The sequence below is a fragment of the Mustela nivalis genome (genome assembly GCF_964662115.1).
Source record: "Mustela nivalis genome assembly, chromosome: 11".
In the NCBI taxonomy this organism is placed as follows: Eukaryota; Metazoa; Chordata; class Mammalia; order Carnivora; family Mustelidae; genus Mustela; species Mustela nivalis.
Genome location: NC_139030.1, coordinates 104202385 through 104216132, shown reverse-complemented (window position 1 = coordinate 104216132; position 13748 = coordinate 104202385). Strand labels below are relative to the sequence as shown.

Below are 13748 nucleotides of genomic sequence, written 5' to 3'. Positions count from 1 at the left end.
AGTAAAAATTTGAGAATGTGTTCATTTGTAAATGATATAAACTTAATAACATAACAACGTATACAGTAAAAACCAAATCAGGAATAGAAATTAGCATTGGATTTTAAAAGTTTTACTTAAAAATAATAGAAATAAATCTTTTTGCTCTTCTAATGTAATTGGATATGTTGATCTGATCCCACTGTCACCGTTTTCACGTGTGTGTGTTGCTGAGGAAGAAATTATGCTGTGAGTGGAATGAGGAGAGGCTCTGCCATCTTCATGTTTGTGCTTGTGCTTGGGTGATCTTCATCTTCTCAGGAATCCATACTGGGAAAGTTTAGTTTATTTAGGACAAGACACTATAAATAGTATTGCTCTACTACTTTACAGGCATATGTAAGTTGTAATATTCTGGAAGAAACCAATAAATGAGGCTGCGGTGAGCCCTTCTTCCGTGTGCAACTCCCTTCTTCCTTGTCTTTTTTCACTTACCACAGTGGAGACACCTGATCTTGACTTGGCAAGGGGGGGCAGGGTCGATCTGTAAAAGCTTAATTTCTGTTCTAGTTTTACAGATAAAATAAACCGGAACAAAAGTCCTTATCATTTCTTCTCATACCTCGAAGTATTATCTTGGGCTCCCTGCCCCAGAGTGCACGTACGTCCCTACTTCAGAAACTGCTGTGGTAGTCCATTGAAAGTATGGATCTGGAATTTAGAAGAGGGGGCAGTGTTGGGAACACCAGCTTTGAAATGATCTGCATGAGAATAATATTTCATAGCTCTAGGAATGGATGAAATTACTATGAGGAGAGAAGAGTGAAAGGAAAGAATGGAGAGCTGAGGCCAGGCAGCTCAAAAGATTCCTACATGTATAGATATATGTAGGAATTATAGATATAAAAAAGGAGAAAGAGGTAGTACAGGAGTCAGAGAAAGAGTGAAGCTGAAAAAGAAATGCGCCCAAGAAATCAAGAAGGAGTAATGATCAGAGATGTCAGCTACTGAGTTGGGAGTGAATGAAGACAGAGGATGGGCCAGGATGTAGTTGATGAGGCCAAGGTTAAACTTGAAGTTCTTGATTGAGTCTTGCTTGAGTCAAAGCAATGAGTGTGGGCTAATTTTTTAAAGGAGGATTAGTGGCCAGCAGAATATTTTGTTATTGTTTCTGTTTGCTTACTTTAAAATAAGAAGTGCAGGGAGAAGGGAAAAAGTTAGGAGAGAGGTAGAGATTTCGGATGAAAAAAGAAGGGGTCATTAGGAATGGATTCCTGAGGGAAGTAGTGGAGGTGGGATTGAACCTCTAGGCTACCTCTAGGCAGAAGAGGTAGCCATAGCAAAGATGACACTTCCTTTCAAGGTTATTAGAAATAGGGTATGGTGTTTTGGATGAAGGAAGTATATTCCTTTATGGTCAACACTGAGGAGATATTTAGTAATATACTGCAAAGAAAACTGGCCACAAATCAATAAAGAGGGTTTTTTTTTTTTTTTCTTTAAGTCAAAGAATATATTCTCTACTGAAAGCAAAACCAAGAGAAATGAGAGTTAAGATGTCAGGCAAGATATCATCAAAGGAAATTATCAATCCTATTATTTTGGGGTTTTTCTTAAAAAGGATAAATTTGAATCTTGTTGAAATGAATTGATTATGGGCATGCCCTCGTGTTTTTCCTGACAGGCTGGGCCAGGTGACTTTGAAAATGCCGTATTTCAGGCTCAAAAGATAGCATGTATGTGAAGGCATGCATTCTCTCAAGGAATATGGCCAGGCCAGACAAAATCAGAGGGGTGCTATTTTTTCATGAAAGTAAGTGGATACAAGGTAACTGGGGGGTTAATTCCAGCACCATCATTAATTAGCTCTATTTTTTAGACAAGAATCTTAATTCCTGTAAGATTTCACTTCACTTCACTTCACTTCACTTCACTTCACTTCACTTCACTTCACTTCACTTCACTTCACTTCACTTCACGTTTCCCTCCCTCCCTTCCTTCCCTCCTTCCTTCCAAAATTAAGGGGGTGGTCATGATACCTAAGATTCTTTTGGTCTTAAAATTAAATGATTATAAAAATGTATATTATATTACCTATTTTGCTTATGGTAAAGTCACAAAATGTGTCCATTATTGATGAATGTCTCCCTTGCTTGAGTTTTGTAAAAACATTTTGTCTACTACTTAGCTATGGCAACATATGATAACTTTTGAAAGTATAATAAAACTCAGTTGATGTTACATGCATGGATTCTAAGCTTAGAAAAGACTAAATCAGATGGCCCTCATATTAAATCTTTCTCTGCTTGTAAATTTTATTCACTTGGAAGCTGCAGTAAGTCAGGCTACTGTTAGGGATTTAGTAAATTGTTACTCACTAACCTTCCACTTCCTCTTGGGAGTTGAAAGCATTAATGCAGTTAAAATGTGTGAGTCAGTCTAGACCTTCATGGGTATCTACTTTTATAGTTTTGATGGTCAATTTAACCCTCCGAATCACTTACTTTGAACTGCCACTTTAGGCAGAAAATATGACTAACTCAATTTTGTTTGGTTGAATTAATTATCATATTTCATTCATCCATTTGGGCAGACATCCCTGCTGGACTCTGAGTTCCATGGAGATAGAAATATGTCTGGTTTTGCTCCTTAATGGCTCATACCCTTTATACTTGCCACAGTGCTTACACATAGTGTCTGCTCAGTAGATAATTATTAAATGAATGAATTGCATGATTTTACTCCTATAGAGTTGTTAGGCATTAAAAACACGTGATTCAATATTCTTTTCTATTTGAAAATATGTAATCATAAACCACTTTAGATTGTCAGTGATTGTAGAAGACTACAATCTGTTCAACAGCATTTAATTGTGAAAAAAGTCTTACCCAAAACCTTTATGTCCACTTTGGCTTCTGCCCTGAATTCCCTTCAGAATATTCTGATGGACAAAATGCAGAGTAGCAGGTGAAATGGGAAAACGCTCACCTAGCGGAGAAGAGCTGCTGGATGTCACGAAGTGTTGGTTTGTCTGATGGATACCTTTCTTCAGTTCCTTCTGCAGAAGGGCCCCAATCCCCTGTTATCCTGATCACAACTTCTTTACCAATTTTCTTCCCTCTTCAGGTACAGGTTTTTCTTTTTTCCATCTCTCCAACAGTTTCTTGTTTCCCCTACTTCATTGAATATGTTAAGTATTTCTTGGACTTTTTTGTTTCCTACCCAAAGATCAAGGGCAGGAGCCACCATTTCAGGGTTATTGCCTACAACCTCTGTTGAATTGGTGGCTCTGAAGCCTGACCCATTTCTCATTCTTGCCAGTGGAGCTGGAACCCTTTAGAGGGAGGACCAGACCTCTACTCTCTTGGGGCCACCCAAATCCAAGCTGCTAACTTCATCGATGTGTTCAGTTGTCCTTTAGCTCACTACTAGGTGATTCTCCATTCTGATTCTTGTTGCTGTTGTTCTGGTACCACTTGCCTTGAAGCTGCAGTCACTTGGTGGGAAAGAGGTGTTCATGAATGTGATCTGGGACTTAAAGAATGTGTATACATTTATTTAACAATTATTTATTTGTCACCCATGGGGTGCCAAGCATGTTACATGACTGAAATAATTATGAAGTAGGTGACTCTAGCAGTAGTCTTGCTAGAGTGGATGGGGGTTGTAGCAGACATTATCTTTCCATATTCTGTCTCTTGTGGTCAAGGCCATGGTCCCTCACTATTGCCAGTATCTCTCTGTATGTTGTCCTTCCAATGGGCTGGTTTAAGGACTTCTAACTACCACTTTTTTATGTTTATTTTGTGACAGATGATTCAAGAGAGCCGGTTTCTCATAGAAATGGCAGATACAGTCCAGGAAAAGATTGTGCAGTGTCAGAAAGCAGGTAATCCCCCTACTTCTGCCCCATTTTGTTTAGAAACTTAATGATAATTTGTAGTAGTTTTTAAAGTTTCTATTTCTACCCTTAAAATTGAAATATTTTGTGCCATAGTTTAACTATTCTTTTGAGTTAAACTGAAGTCTTTGTTTAGTACAGAAGAAATTGAGGTGACAGTAGGTTGGTGTATGTACACAGAGGGGAGTGTCTAAAGATATCTAGAAAGGTGATCTGTTCTGAATCTACTTGGAAGTCTGCCAAAACCCTTTACTACATGTTGCCCCTTAAGAACCACCTCATTTTTATAATTTGAGCCCTATTCCTATTAATCTCCTAGGCTTTTGCCTCACTTATTAGTCATTATTTTAGATTTGTTCTTTCTTTAAGGATGGGACGGGTCACATATCTGTGAGGGTAACTCACAGATCTGAGGTACACAGATCTGAGGGTACCTCAGATCTCTGAGAGATCCCTCCTTTTATCTATATTCACTTTCATCCACACACTGTACTCTTATCTTTCTTAGATTTCTGTTTTCCTTGATGCCCACGCAGAATGATTATGATGAGGAAGATGACAATAATGATAATTGCTTGGTATATTTGCATATGAGATACTGTGCACACACACACTGTTACTTCGTCCTTTTAACAATTCTGCAAGGTAATCACCATTGTATCCAGCTTATAGAATAGGCATCTGAGATTCTGAGACATTGAGTGAATCACTAAGATTCCATATTAGCACAGGGTAGAGCTGACCTCTGAACCCAGACTAGACTTTAAAAAATGGTGCTTTTTCCCGACTGGTCCACAGGCTTAAATATTTCTGTTGACAGAAAGCACAAAAATAATAACAGTACCTATAGGATGCTTTTATATGCCAGATACTACTTTGAGAGCTTTGTATGTATTGACTCATTTAATCTTCAGCCACAATCCCTTGAGGTAAGCTCTCTTGTTATCACCATTTCACTAGTGAGGAAACTGGATGATAGAGCATTTCAAGGCCTTACTCACACTTATGTGACTAGTAAGTAGTAGAACCAGAGTGTAGGTCCAACCCCACAATCATGCTCTTACTATACGCTATATTTGTGGTGTTAACGCCAGAAAGGTTAATGTGGTTTTAAGCTGCATTAGAAAAGTAGAGTAACTAGAACAAGGAGGGTGGTGGGCTGCTTCAAGCCCACTTTGAGTATGATATTCCTGGATGCAGGTCCCTACAAGCTCAAATCCAGGAAGCTGTGCAATGTGGAGGCTCTGCCCGGATGTCATCTTTAAAGAAGAGACATTGTTAGTAAAGCTGAAACAGGCTAAAATGTTTAATCTGGAGGAGAAAAAACTCTAGTGGATTTTATCGAGTATCTTTCTTCAAAGATTTAAAGGGTTGCACAGTGGAAAAGAGGTTAGACTTAGCTGGTCTGGGTCTAGCTAGCACCAAGGAGTAAAGATTTCAGGGAGAGAGACTTTGGCTTGCTATCAGTTATAGCCTTCCAAAGATGGCGTAAGCTGTCCGGAAGAAAGTGTGATTCTCAGCTCTGAGGATGGTGATATTTTTTATAGTAGTCAAGCTTGAGAAATGGTTGAGCTAAAAATAACCTTAAGGCCATTCCCAAATCTGCAGTATTTAGTTGTTTCCAGAAACGCTATTTATAAAACATCTTTTTATTTTTACTCAACATTTATTGATTAACATCAGTATCCATATGGATCCCAGGATCTACTGTCAAACCATATGGGTGGCTTATAAAGAAAAGTAAAATAAGTGCATCTATCACATATGGTTAGCCATCACACATTGTCATACAGTATACCATTTCACATAAAATCCAGGTAGAAGACAAACAAGACACATGTAATCTACTAGAAGAATTTGGTTCTTCACCTCCTTCTGATGTCTTTATCTGGTGGTTCCTGGCTGTTTAAAATGTAATTTGGTCTAATGCATTGGTTATTGTTCGTTTGCCCCTAAGGATAGCCACTGGTGGGGACAAACAGAATGGGAAGGAACATTTCATTCAGGGTTTTCAAAACTATGAGAGGAAAAGAATGGGAAATTTTTCATTATAAGAGGCCCGTTTTTCTGAAACTTATAGTAAGAATTCTTATATGTTCTTTTTTTCAAAGGGATGGAATTCCGTGAGGAACTTCATCATCTCGGGGCGAAAGAAGGCTTGAAAGGAAGAAAACTCAACAAGGCAACTGAGAGCTTTGCTTGGAACATTACAGTATTGAAGGTAAATGAAATTCTCAGGTGCATCATTGCCTTTATGTTTTCCTGCTCATCTCTCGAATGTGTAGTAAAGCATCAGTGGTTAAATACAGTGATTGGACTTTTCAAGTATTGTGTGGCCTAATCACCAGGTTCATGCTCTAAGGGATGTGAGATTGACATACTCTCTGCCGTAATAGAGCAGATGACGGTTGTGGTGGAAACAGAGGACAGCGTGACCCAATTCCACCAGCCTGTGTTTTTACTCAAATGAACGCTTCTCCTCAAGTCAATATAGCTGTTCTTGTTTGTGGAAAGAATAACGCCAAATGTTGTGGGACAAGGATCCAGCACGAGTGATTTGGAAGAGCTTTAAATTACAGAATATCTGGAGTCATTTAGGATTATTTTATTTTAAGAAGAGTCTCTATAAATACATTTATTTTTACAAATAGCTTTTGAAGTCAGTTTCTGGAGATTATGATTTGCTCTTCTGAAAATTGATTTTAGGATTTTGAAATAAAGATGCCACTTTTCATATTTTCTTCTGTGAAAAGAGAGATGATTTAGGCAGTTGGAATAATTTATTCCTTACGGTGCGAAGGGAAAAAAACAGCCACGAACAAAATTACTCATTGCTGAAGTTTAAAGACCTACTATGTCTCACATACTGTTTTACAGGCTTTATATAAATTATAATTTTAATACACACAACCCAATACTATTATTATTTTTTTAAGATTTTATTCGTTTGAGAGGGAGAGAGAGAGCCTACACACATGAGTTGGGAGGGAGGGGCAAAGGGAGAGGGAGAAGCAGTCTCCCTCTTAGAGATTCCCCCACCCCCTGCCAATGCCAGCTCAATCCCAGGACCCTGGGATCATCACCTGAGTGGAAGGCAGGTGCTTAAACAACTGAGCCACCCAGGTGCCCCCCAATACTATTATTAGTCTCATTTTACAGGTGAGAAAACAGAGACATTAAAAACTTAGGTGTATTACCCAAGACCATGGTGCTAGTGAATGATGGTGGTGGAGTTTGAACCCAGGCAGTCTGGTGCCAAGGAGATATGCTGAACTTGCTCTGCTGAGAAATCTGTTTAAATGAAAGTGCTAGATAAACTGAAAGATAGATCACCAATGTTTATTAAAAATTCAGTTCACAAGTATTTGTTAACCTCCCACTATGTACTGGGCTCTGTGCTCAGCATTGAGGATCCACAGAGAACAGAAGAGGTACCATCCCTGACCTCATGAGTTGAAGCCTGAGGCCAGGGAGTGGGGTGGTAGAAAATAGGCATTATTTCTTTTAATGACTAGAGAGGAGCGTTAATATAAGGAAGAGCTTATTTTCTAATATTAGAGTACAACTTGGCAGCGTGCATGCTGATACAAACACTTTCTGGTCAGCAAATATTTATGCGGGCTTGTTAATGTGCTGGTCACTGAGAAAGGTGCTATGGATAGAAATATCCAGAGTAACAATGGAACCTCGAGGACTAGTCTACCAAGGGACACAGACGTATAGCTAAAAATGGCCTTCAGATACTCAGTAAGTTATGTGACAAGCACTCATGACTAAGCAGTTTATAGACATTTCCCCTTTTCTCTTTGCAAGGATGGGCTGACCTTGCAGCGACTCACACTGACCCTGGTGTGACTCTCCCCATCTCACAGATGAGGAAACTGAGGCTAAGTGTGGTTTAAATTTCTTGCCTTCAGCCAGTAAGTGGCAAAGCTGAGATTTCAACTCATGCCCGTGGTTCTACACTACACGATTCTCCTGCCTCCTATAAAACTCAGCCCATGTGATTGAGTATAGTCAGCCTAGTCCAGAGGTGCGGCCAACTCCACGTTCAGATTGCCTTACAGCTGTGAAGATTTAGCCAAGTTATGGGATCCCTCTGACAGTTGACAATAATATAGGGTGACAATAATATTAACACTCAGGGTTTGGTGACAGTAAAATGAGGTAGTACATACAAGTCTGAGTCACCGTGCTTAAAACTAGGCACTCTCTTTACACACCCACATATACTCTTACTTTTGGCAGGTGATGATGACCATTAGAGGAACAAGTTTGTTGTTTTTCTTATCTTCTTTAATAAATTTTTAAGTCAACTAATTTTTAAATTGAGATATAATTTCTCATTTCTTTATTAACCTATGACTTAAGGTCATTCACTCTTTTCTGAGGTTGGTTTCTGTATTGGTTTGGTTTAGCAGCAGAGAAGGATTGCTAGATAGGGATGAGCAAATGCTGTACATGTCATGCTAAGACAGACCTTTTGAAACATGACCAATATTCTACTGTTATAGTTTATGAACTAACTGCTGGTATTTCAGCTTGTGTGCTAAGAACTTAAGTATGAAGAGTGAATTTTCCTCAACTTTTAATATTTCCTTTCCCGGGCTTGTTAATCAGGGGCTCTCTCCACAAGTGCTGAACAAATGACCTTCTTAGAATTTGGCTGTTCTTTTTTTTTGAGTGAGAGAGAGAGTGAGGACAGAGACAGAGAGAGAGAGAGAGAGAGAATCCCAAGCAGGCTCCATGCCCAGTGTGGAGCCTGACATGGGGCTTGATCTCAGGACCTGAGCCAAAATCCAGTCAGATGCTTCACCAACTGAGCCACCCAGGGGCCCCTGGAATTTTAATTTTAGCTGAGGGACAGAGGCTGAGCTCTTTGGGAGCCTCTTTAGTCTGATGGTGCTCTTCTGAGAAGATCCTTCTGACACTCTCCCTTTATTTCTTGTATCTCTTTTAGTTCCTACTTTGTTCTCTAGCTTTCCTATTGATTTTCCAAGCTCCTAACATCTTCTAGTAAATGCCTTTTTTTCTTAAGTTTTCTAGATTCAGCTTATGTTGCTTACAACTGGTTGAATGAGTAATAACCAAACTCATAAGATATACTCACTGAATTACTAGGCTATGGCAGGGACCACTATAAAATTGTGCATTGCCAACTGGAAGGGTTTCCTTATATACAGTTTATATAAGTACTCTCCACAATTTAGGGGAAGGGAGTGAGGAATTATTAACATTGTTTGAATATGTGGGTTTGTGTAGCTAAACATACTTAATTCCAATGTACATTCCAACAAGTAAGGGAGAGGCTAGAAAATATGACAGATGTGCCCGCAGGGACATGGTGGGTTAGAGCAAGGAATGTTGGAAGGGGGGACTGACTTTCAAACAAACTGAGCTGAGACTAAAAAATAAATTCTTTAATTTATGTTTCCTACAATTCAGTATTACATTGATTTGATATTAATACATTAAAAGGAAGTTAGAGAAAGACTCGCAGAGACAAAGATGAATAGCTCTATAATACAATAGAAATGAATTACACTTAATGTCCACATTTTCCAAGCCAGAGATGAGGACTTAGGATCCAGCAAGAAGGCTGAAATCAAGATGGTCCTAGAAGCTCCCATCCATGTATTTTTTTTTTTCTCTTCCATTCATATTTTAGCACCATGCATGGGCTCAGATTAGGGACTTGCTTAACAGAACTTTTTGCATTTCCCCACACTTTAGCCATATGCCAATAGACAACTATAACATTTTCCTTCTATCTTTTTCTTTCTTTCTCATTGCTGAGCACAAACTCAAACTCCTTAAATAGCCATTGTGTTTATTTGGAGTGGTATGATGAAACATGTCTCAATGACTCAGTCTTCAGTATATTTCCCAGATAATCATTGGACCAAGATAGCTCCATTTCATCCTACCCTCACACATTAAGAGTTCCTCCCATCTGTCTTTTCTCCATGCTGTCCTTCAGAAAAGAATTTTATTTGGTCATTAACATAATATTAAAATTTTACAATGGGAATTTTCCCAGTTGTTTAAGTCTTCCAGAAAAAGATGCTACAACTTCACTTACTTAGTTAACCTATTGTAGTAAGTTGTTATTAATTTTGGAAGTGTTTCACTCATGAAAGTTCTGAAGATCTTTTGGAAGAGAGATATGAATTTATACTGTGTCACTGATAAAACACAATGTATTATAAAGTAGAATTCACTTAAAGTCTTGGATTCCATCCAGAGTGACTTGACTCCTCAAGTATAAAAAGAACGTCACTGTAAGGCGGTTACACCTACGAAACTGAAATTAGGAAAAACACACAAGGTGTGCGTGGGTGGGTCAATTGTTAAGCACATGCCTTCAGCTCAGGTCATAATCCTGGGGTCCTGGGATTGAGCCCCATCTCAGGCTCCCTGCTCTGCAGGAAGCCTGCTTCTCTCTCTTCCACTCCCCCTGCGTGTGTTCCCTCTCTCACCGTGTCTCTCTGTCAAATAAATAAATGAAATCTTAAAAAAAAAAAAATCCATGAGTAGCATTTTTTAAAAGATTTTATTTATTTAAGAGAGAGAGAGCGCACACGAGAGAGAGAACATGAGAGGGGAGAAGGTCAGAGGGAGAAGCAGACTCCCCATGGGACTTTGTAGCCCAATGTGGGACTCGATCCTGGCACTCCGAGATCATGACCTGAGCCGAAGGCAGTCGCCCAAGCAACTGAGCCATCCAAGCGCCCATGGGTAGCATTTTTAATGAGCTTTCCCAATATATATTTTTCTAACTTGGCCTGTTGGCTATTTTAAGGAACTAAATTCCATTATCTTTATATTTTTAAAAATTTGATGAAAAAAATCAATTTTAGCAGGCTAGAGATGTGTCAAGTAGAGATAAGTAAAAATATCGAAAAAACGTAACTAGTGAACATTTTATTGTAAAGGAAAAGTTATGAAGGTAGGTGGTCACCAGAGCTTAGAAAGGAATAAAATATTAGGAAATGGCTAACCTCTCCTTTGTTCATAAATTTCATTGATTCCTAGTTGTATTAAATTATGAATGAATCATTACTTCCTCAATGAGGACTTCTATTAATTGATATGTACTTCTACTTTCCCTAGATAGATTTCTAGCTTGTAATTTAATTCATTCCAGTGTGTGCCATTAAAAAAAAAACACAACTTTCTTTAATGGATTTATGTTCATTAAATATGACTAATCTTTTTCTGCCCAACTTTTGGCTTTTTATTACTGTTTAAGCCTCTGCTTCTTCAGCTTTTATCTTGGCAACAGTTTCCTTTTCCTTGGGAAGAGCAGAGCTCGAGGCTTGTCGCTTTTCCTCAGGAACCTGTGCTGCGTTGCTCATGTAGGCAGACTCTCTTATTTGGTCCCCAAATTTCAGGCTCCCACATCTCTGGGGGATCTTGCTGCATAAGGGAAGTTAAATGGATGTCAGTGTGGTAATAACTTTCTAGCAGAGCCTGCAGACCTGCTTGAAGGCTTTGCTCATTGTTGAGAGCTAGGAGACGGGCAGCAGGATGATGTGTTATTAAGAAGAGGTATGAAGACTCTGAATGACCGTGGACATTTTTAATCATTCTTTGTGATTCTGTGTGTACCAAGTCAGAATCTCCTGGCAGCCATAGTGTCTGTGTCCCTGGAGGCTGCTCTGAGTTTATATAAAGAAAGAACGTGTCCAGTGTCCTCTGTCCTGTCAATGGAGAACTGCTCCAATGGTGTTTCTGGCCGCTGCTGGCTGTTGGTTGCAGAAGCTGAAGAGAGTTTAGCTTTCCTCCTGAGGCAACTCTCTCACAAAAGAACCACCATTTACGAAGTCTAAAGAAACAGACCCCCAAGAATAACCAGGTATTAATAATAAACTCTTCTTATATTGATATCACATTGAATTGTTAAGAAATGTAAGGCAAAGTAGTTAAGAGTGTAGACTCTGAATCCAGACACTCTAGCCGTGTGGCCTTGGAAGAAATCTCCTTTTCCTCTATGCTTCTGAGTCAATTGAGATAGATTGTGCCGTGGAAACAAAACTCTGAAAACATCAAGGGCTTAAAACAATAGCTTATTTCTTTTTTTTCCTTTTTCCTTTTTTTTTTTTTTAAAGATTTCATTTAATTATTTAACACAAAGAGAGCAATGGAGAGAGACCGAGAGCTAGCACAAGTAGGGGGAACAGCAGCCGGGGAGAAACAGGCTTCCCGCTGAGCAGGGAGTCCAATGTGGGGCTCAATCCCAGGACCCTGGGATCATTACCTGAGTTGAAGGCAGACGCTTAACTGACTGAGCCACCCAGGTGCCCTAATAATAGCACATTTCTTGCTTGCACTGTATGTCCTTCACAAGACAAACAAGTAGCAAGTATCACTTAGGAACTCGGGCTAATAGGAGCTCTGTCTAATGCTTCTACAATCCTGGAGGTAGGGAAGCACAGATTGGTTTTAAAGACTTCTGCCGAGTGGTGTCAGGTGTCAGGTGTTCTTCTACTTACATTTGACTGGCAAAAGCAAGCCACATGGTCAGATCTTACTTCAGTGGAGTGGGGGCAGGTATACATTTCCTCAAAGAGAGGGAACAGGGAAGCCTGGGTGGCTCAGTTGTTGGGTGTCCACCTCAGGCCTAGGTCATGATCCTGGGGTCTTGGGATCGAGCCCCCACTTTGGGCTCCCTGCTCAGCGGGAAGCCTGCTTCTTTCTCTCCCACTCCCCCTGCTTGTGTTCCCTCTCTTGCTGTCAAATAAATAAATAAAATCCTAAAATAAAAAAGAAATGGGAGCAGATTTTGGTGACTATAATGAGGTTCTTCAACAACACCCACCCACCTCATAGGGTTATGTGAGGACTAAAGAAGTTGATATATGTCAAGTCGTCTCCAGCATATAAAAAGTGCTGTATAATTGTTATTTTTATTACTAATAATTAGCATTCACTGCTTGCAATAGGCAGTTAAGTGATTTTCACACAACATTACGTCATTTTAAGGAGAACCCTGTAAAGTTGCTGTTACTACACCCGTTTTATAGATTTAAAAAACTGAGGCTGGAGACGCTAAGTAACATTCCCATTGGCATGTGGGAATTGAGCAGTGGAGCAAGGAACTAAATCCACTATCCTCTACTGTCAGGATATTGACAGCACCCTAATAATGATAGGTTACCTGAATGCTTACTATGTGCTTAGTATTGTACTAAGCACTTTATAGTTAGTATCTTATAGGAGTAAGTGTCCGGTGCAGGTAACGTGAGAATTCCAATCACCTTGGCAGTGTGTCCCTACAAAGAGTCTAGCTTCGGACCACCTGTTCTCCCTGTTCCCACACTGCATTCACCAAGCTACTCTGTTCTCAACTGGTCTTTCCAAGTATCCTGCTCTGATGGTGATGGGATGGATGGCCCACGGACGCAACTCGTCCTATCTGCCGGAAGTTACATTTCTCTTTGTAAATGAGTCAGTTAACTTCCTTTTTCACCAGTGCGTCTCCTGTGAGCTTGGACAGTGTGAATCCGCTCCCCAGGGCCTGATCACTCTGGGGCGATGGGATGTAATTGAGCACTTGGGCAGATACCACTGAGATTAGGAAAGCAAAACAAAATAACAAAAACACCAAAGCCGAGGGCTGACCCTGGACCCACCCTGAGAACCCAGTCAACCTCCTCCTGTTTCTCTTGGACAGCTACACCGTACACTGGCTTTCAGACTAGACCTTGCCAGCCTCCACAGCTCCATGGGGGCGGAGGAAGTTTCCAGAGCTGTGCTGCCAGCAAGAGCTTTGCAAAAGCCATGCTTCTTCTCCTGTTCCTTCCTCAGCCCATTCCTCTGCTTCTCAGTTGTTCAGTCTATCCTTTATGACCTAAGCTTTTGGAGC

At 39.9% G+C, this 13748-nt stretch overlaps 1 protein-coding gene across 10 annotated transcripts in view; it reads left to right on the top strand.

The window, feature by feature from the left end:
* PLCL1 (phospholipase C like 1 (inactive)) overlaps positions 1-13748 on the top strand; it is a 347335-nt gene that overhangs the window by 271666 nt on the left and 61921 nt on the right. For all 10 annotated transcript variants that reach the window (XM_082689000.1, XM_082689007.1, XM_082688999.1 and 7 more), the window contains 2 exons: positions 3793-3868; positions 5992-6101. In XM_082689000.1, the coding sequence (XP_082545126.1) occupies positions 3793-3868; positions 5992-6101 (186 nt within the window). The remainder of the gene's footprint in view (positions 1-3792; positions 3869-5991; positions 6102-13748) is intronic.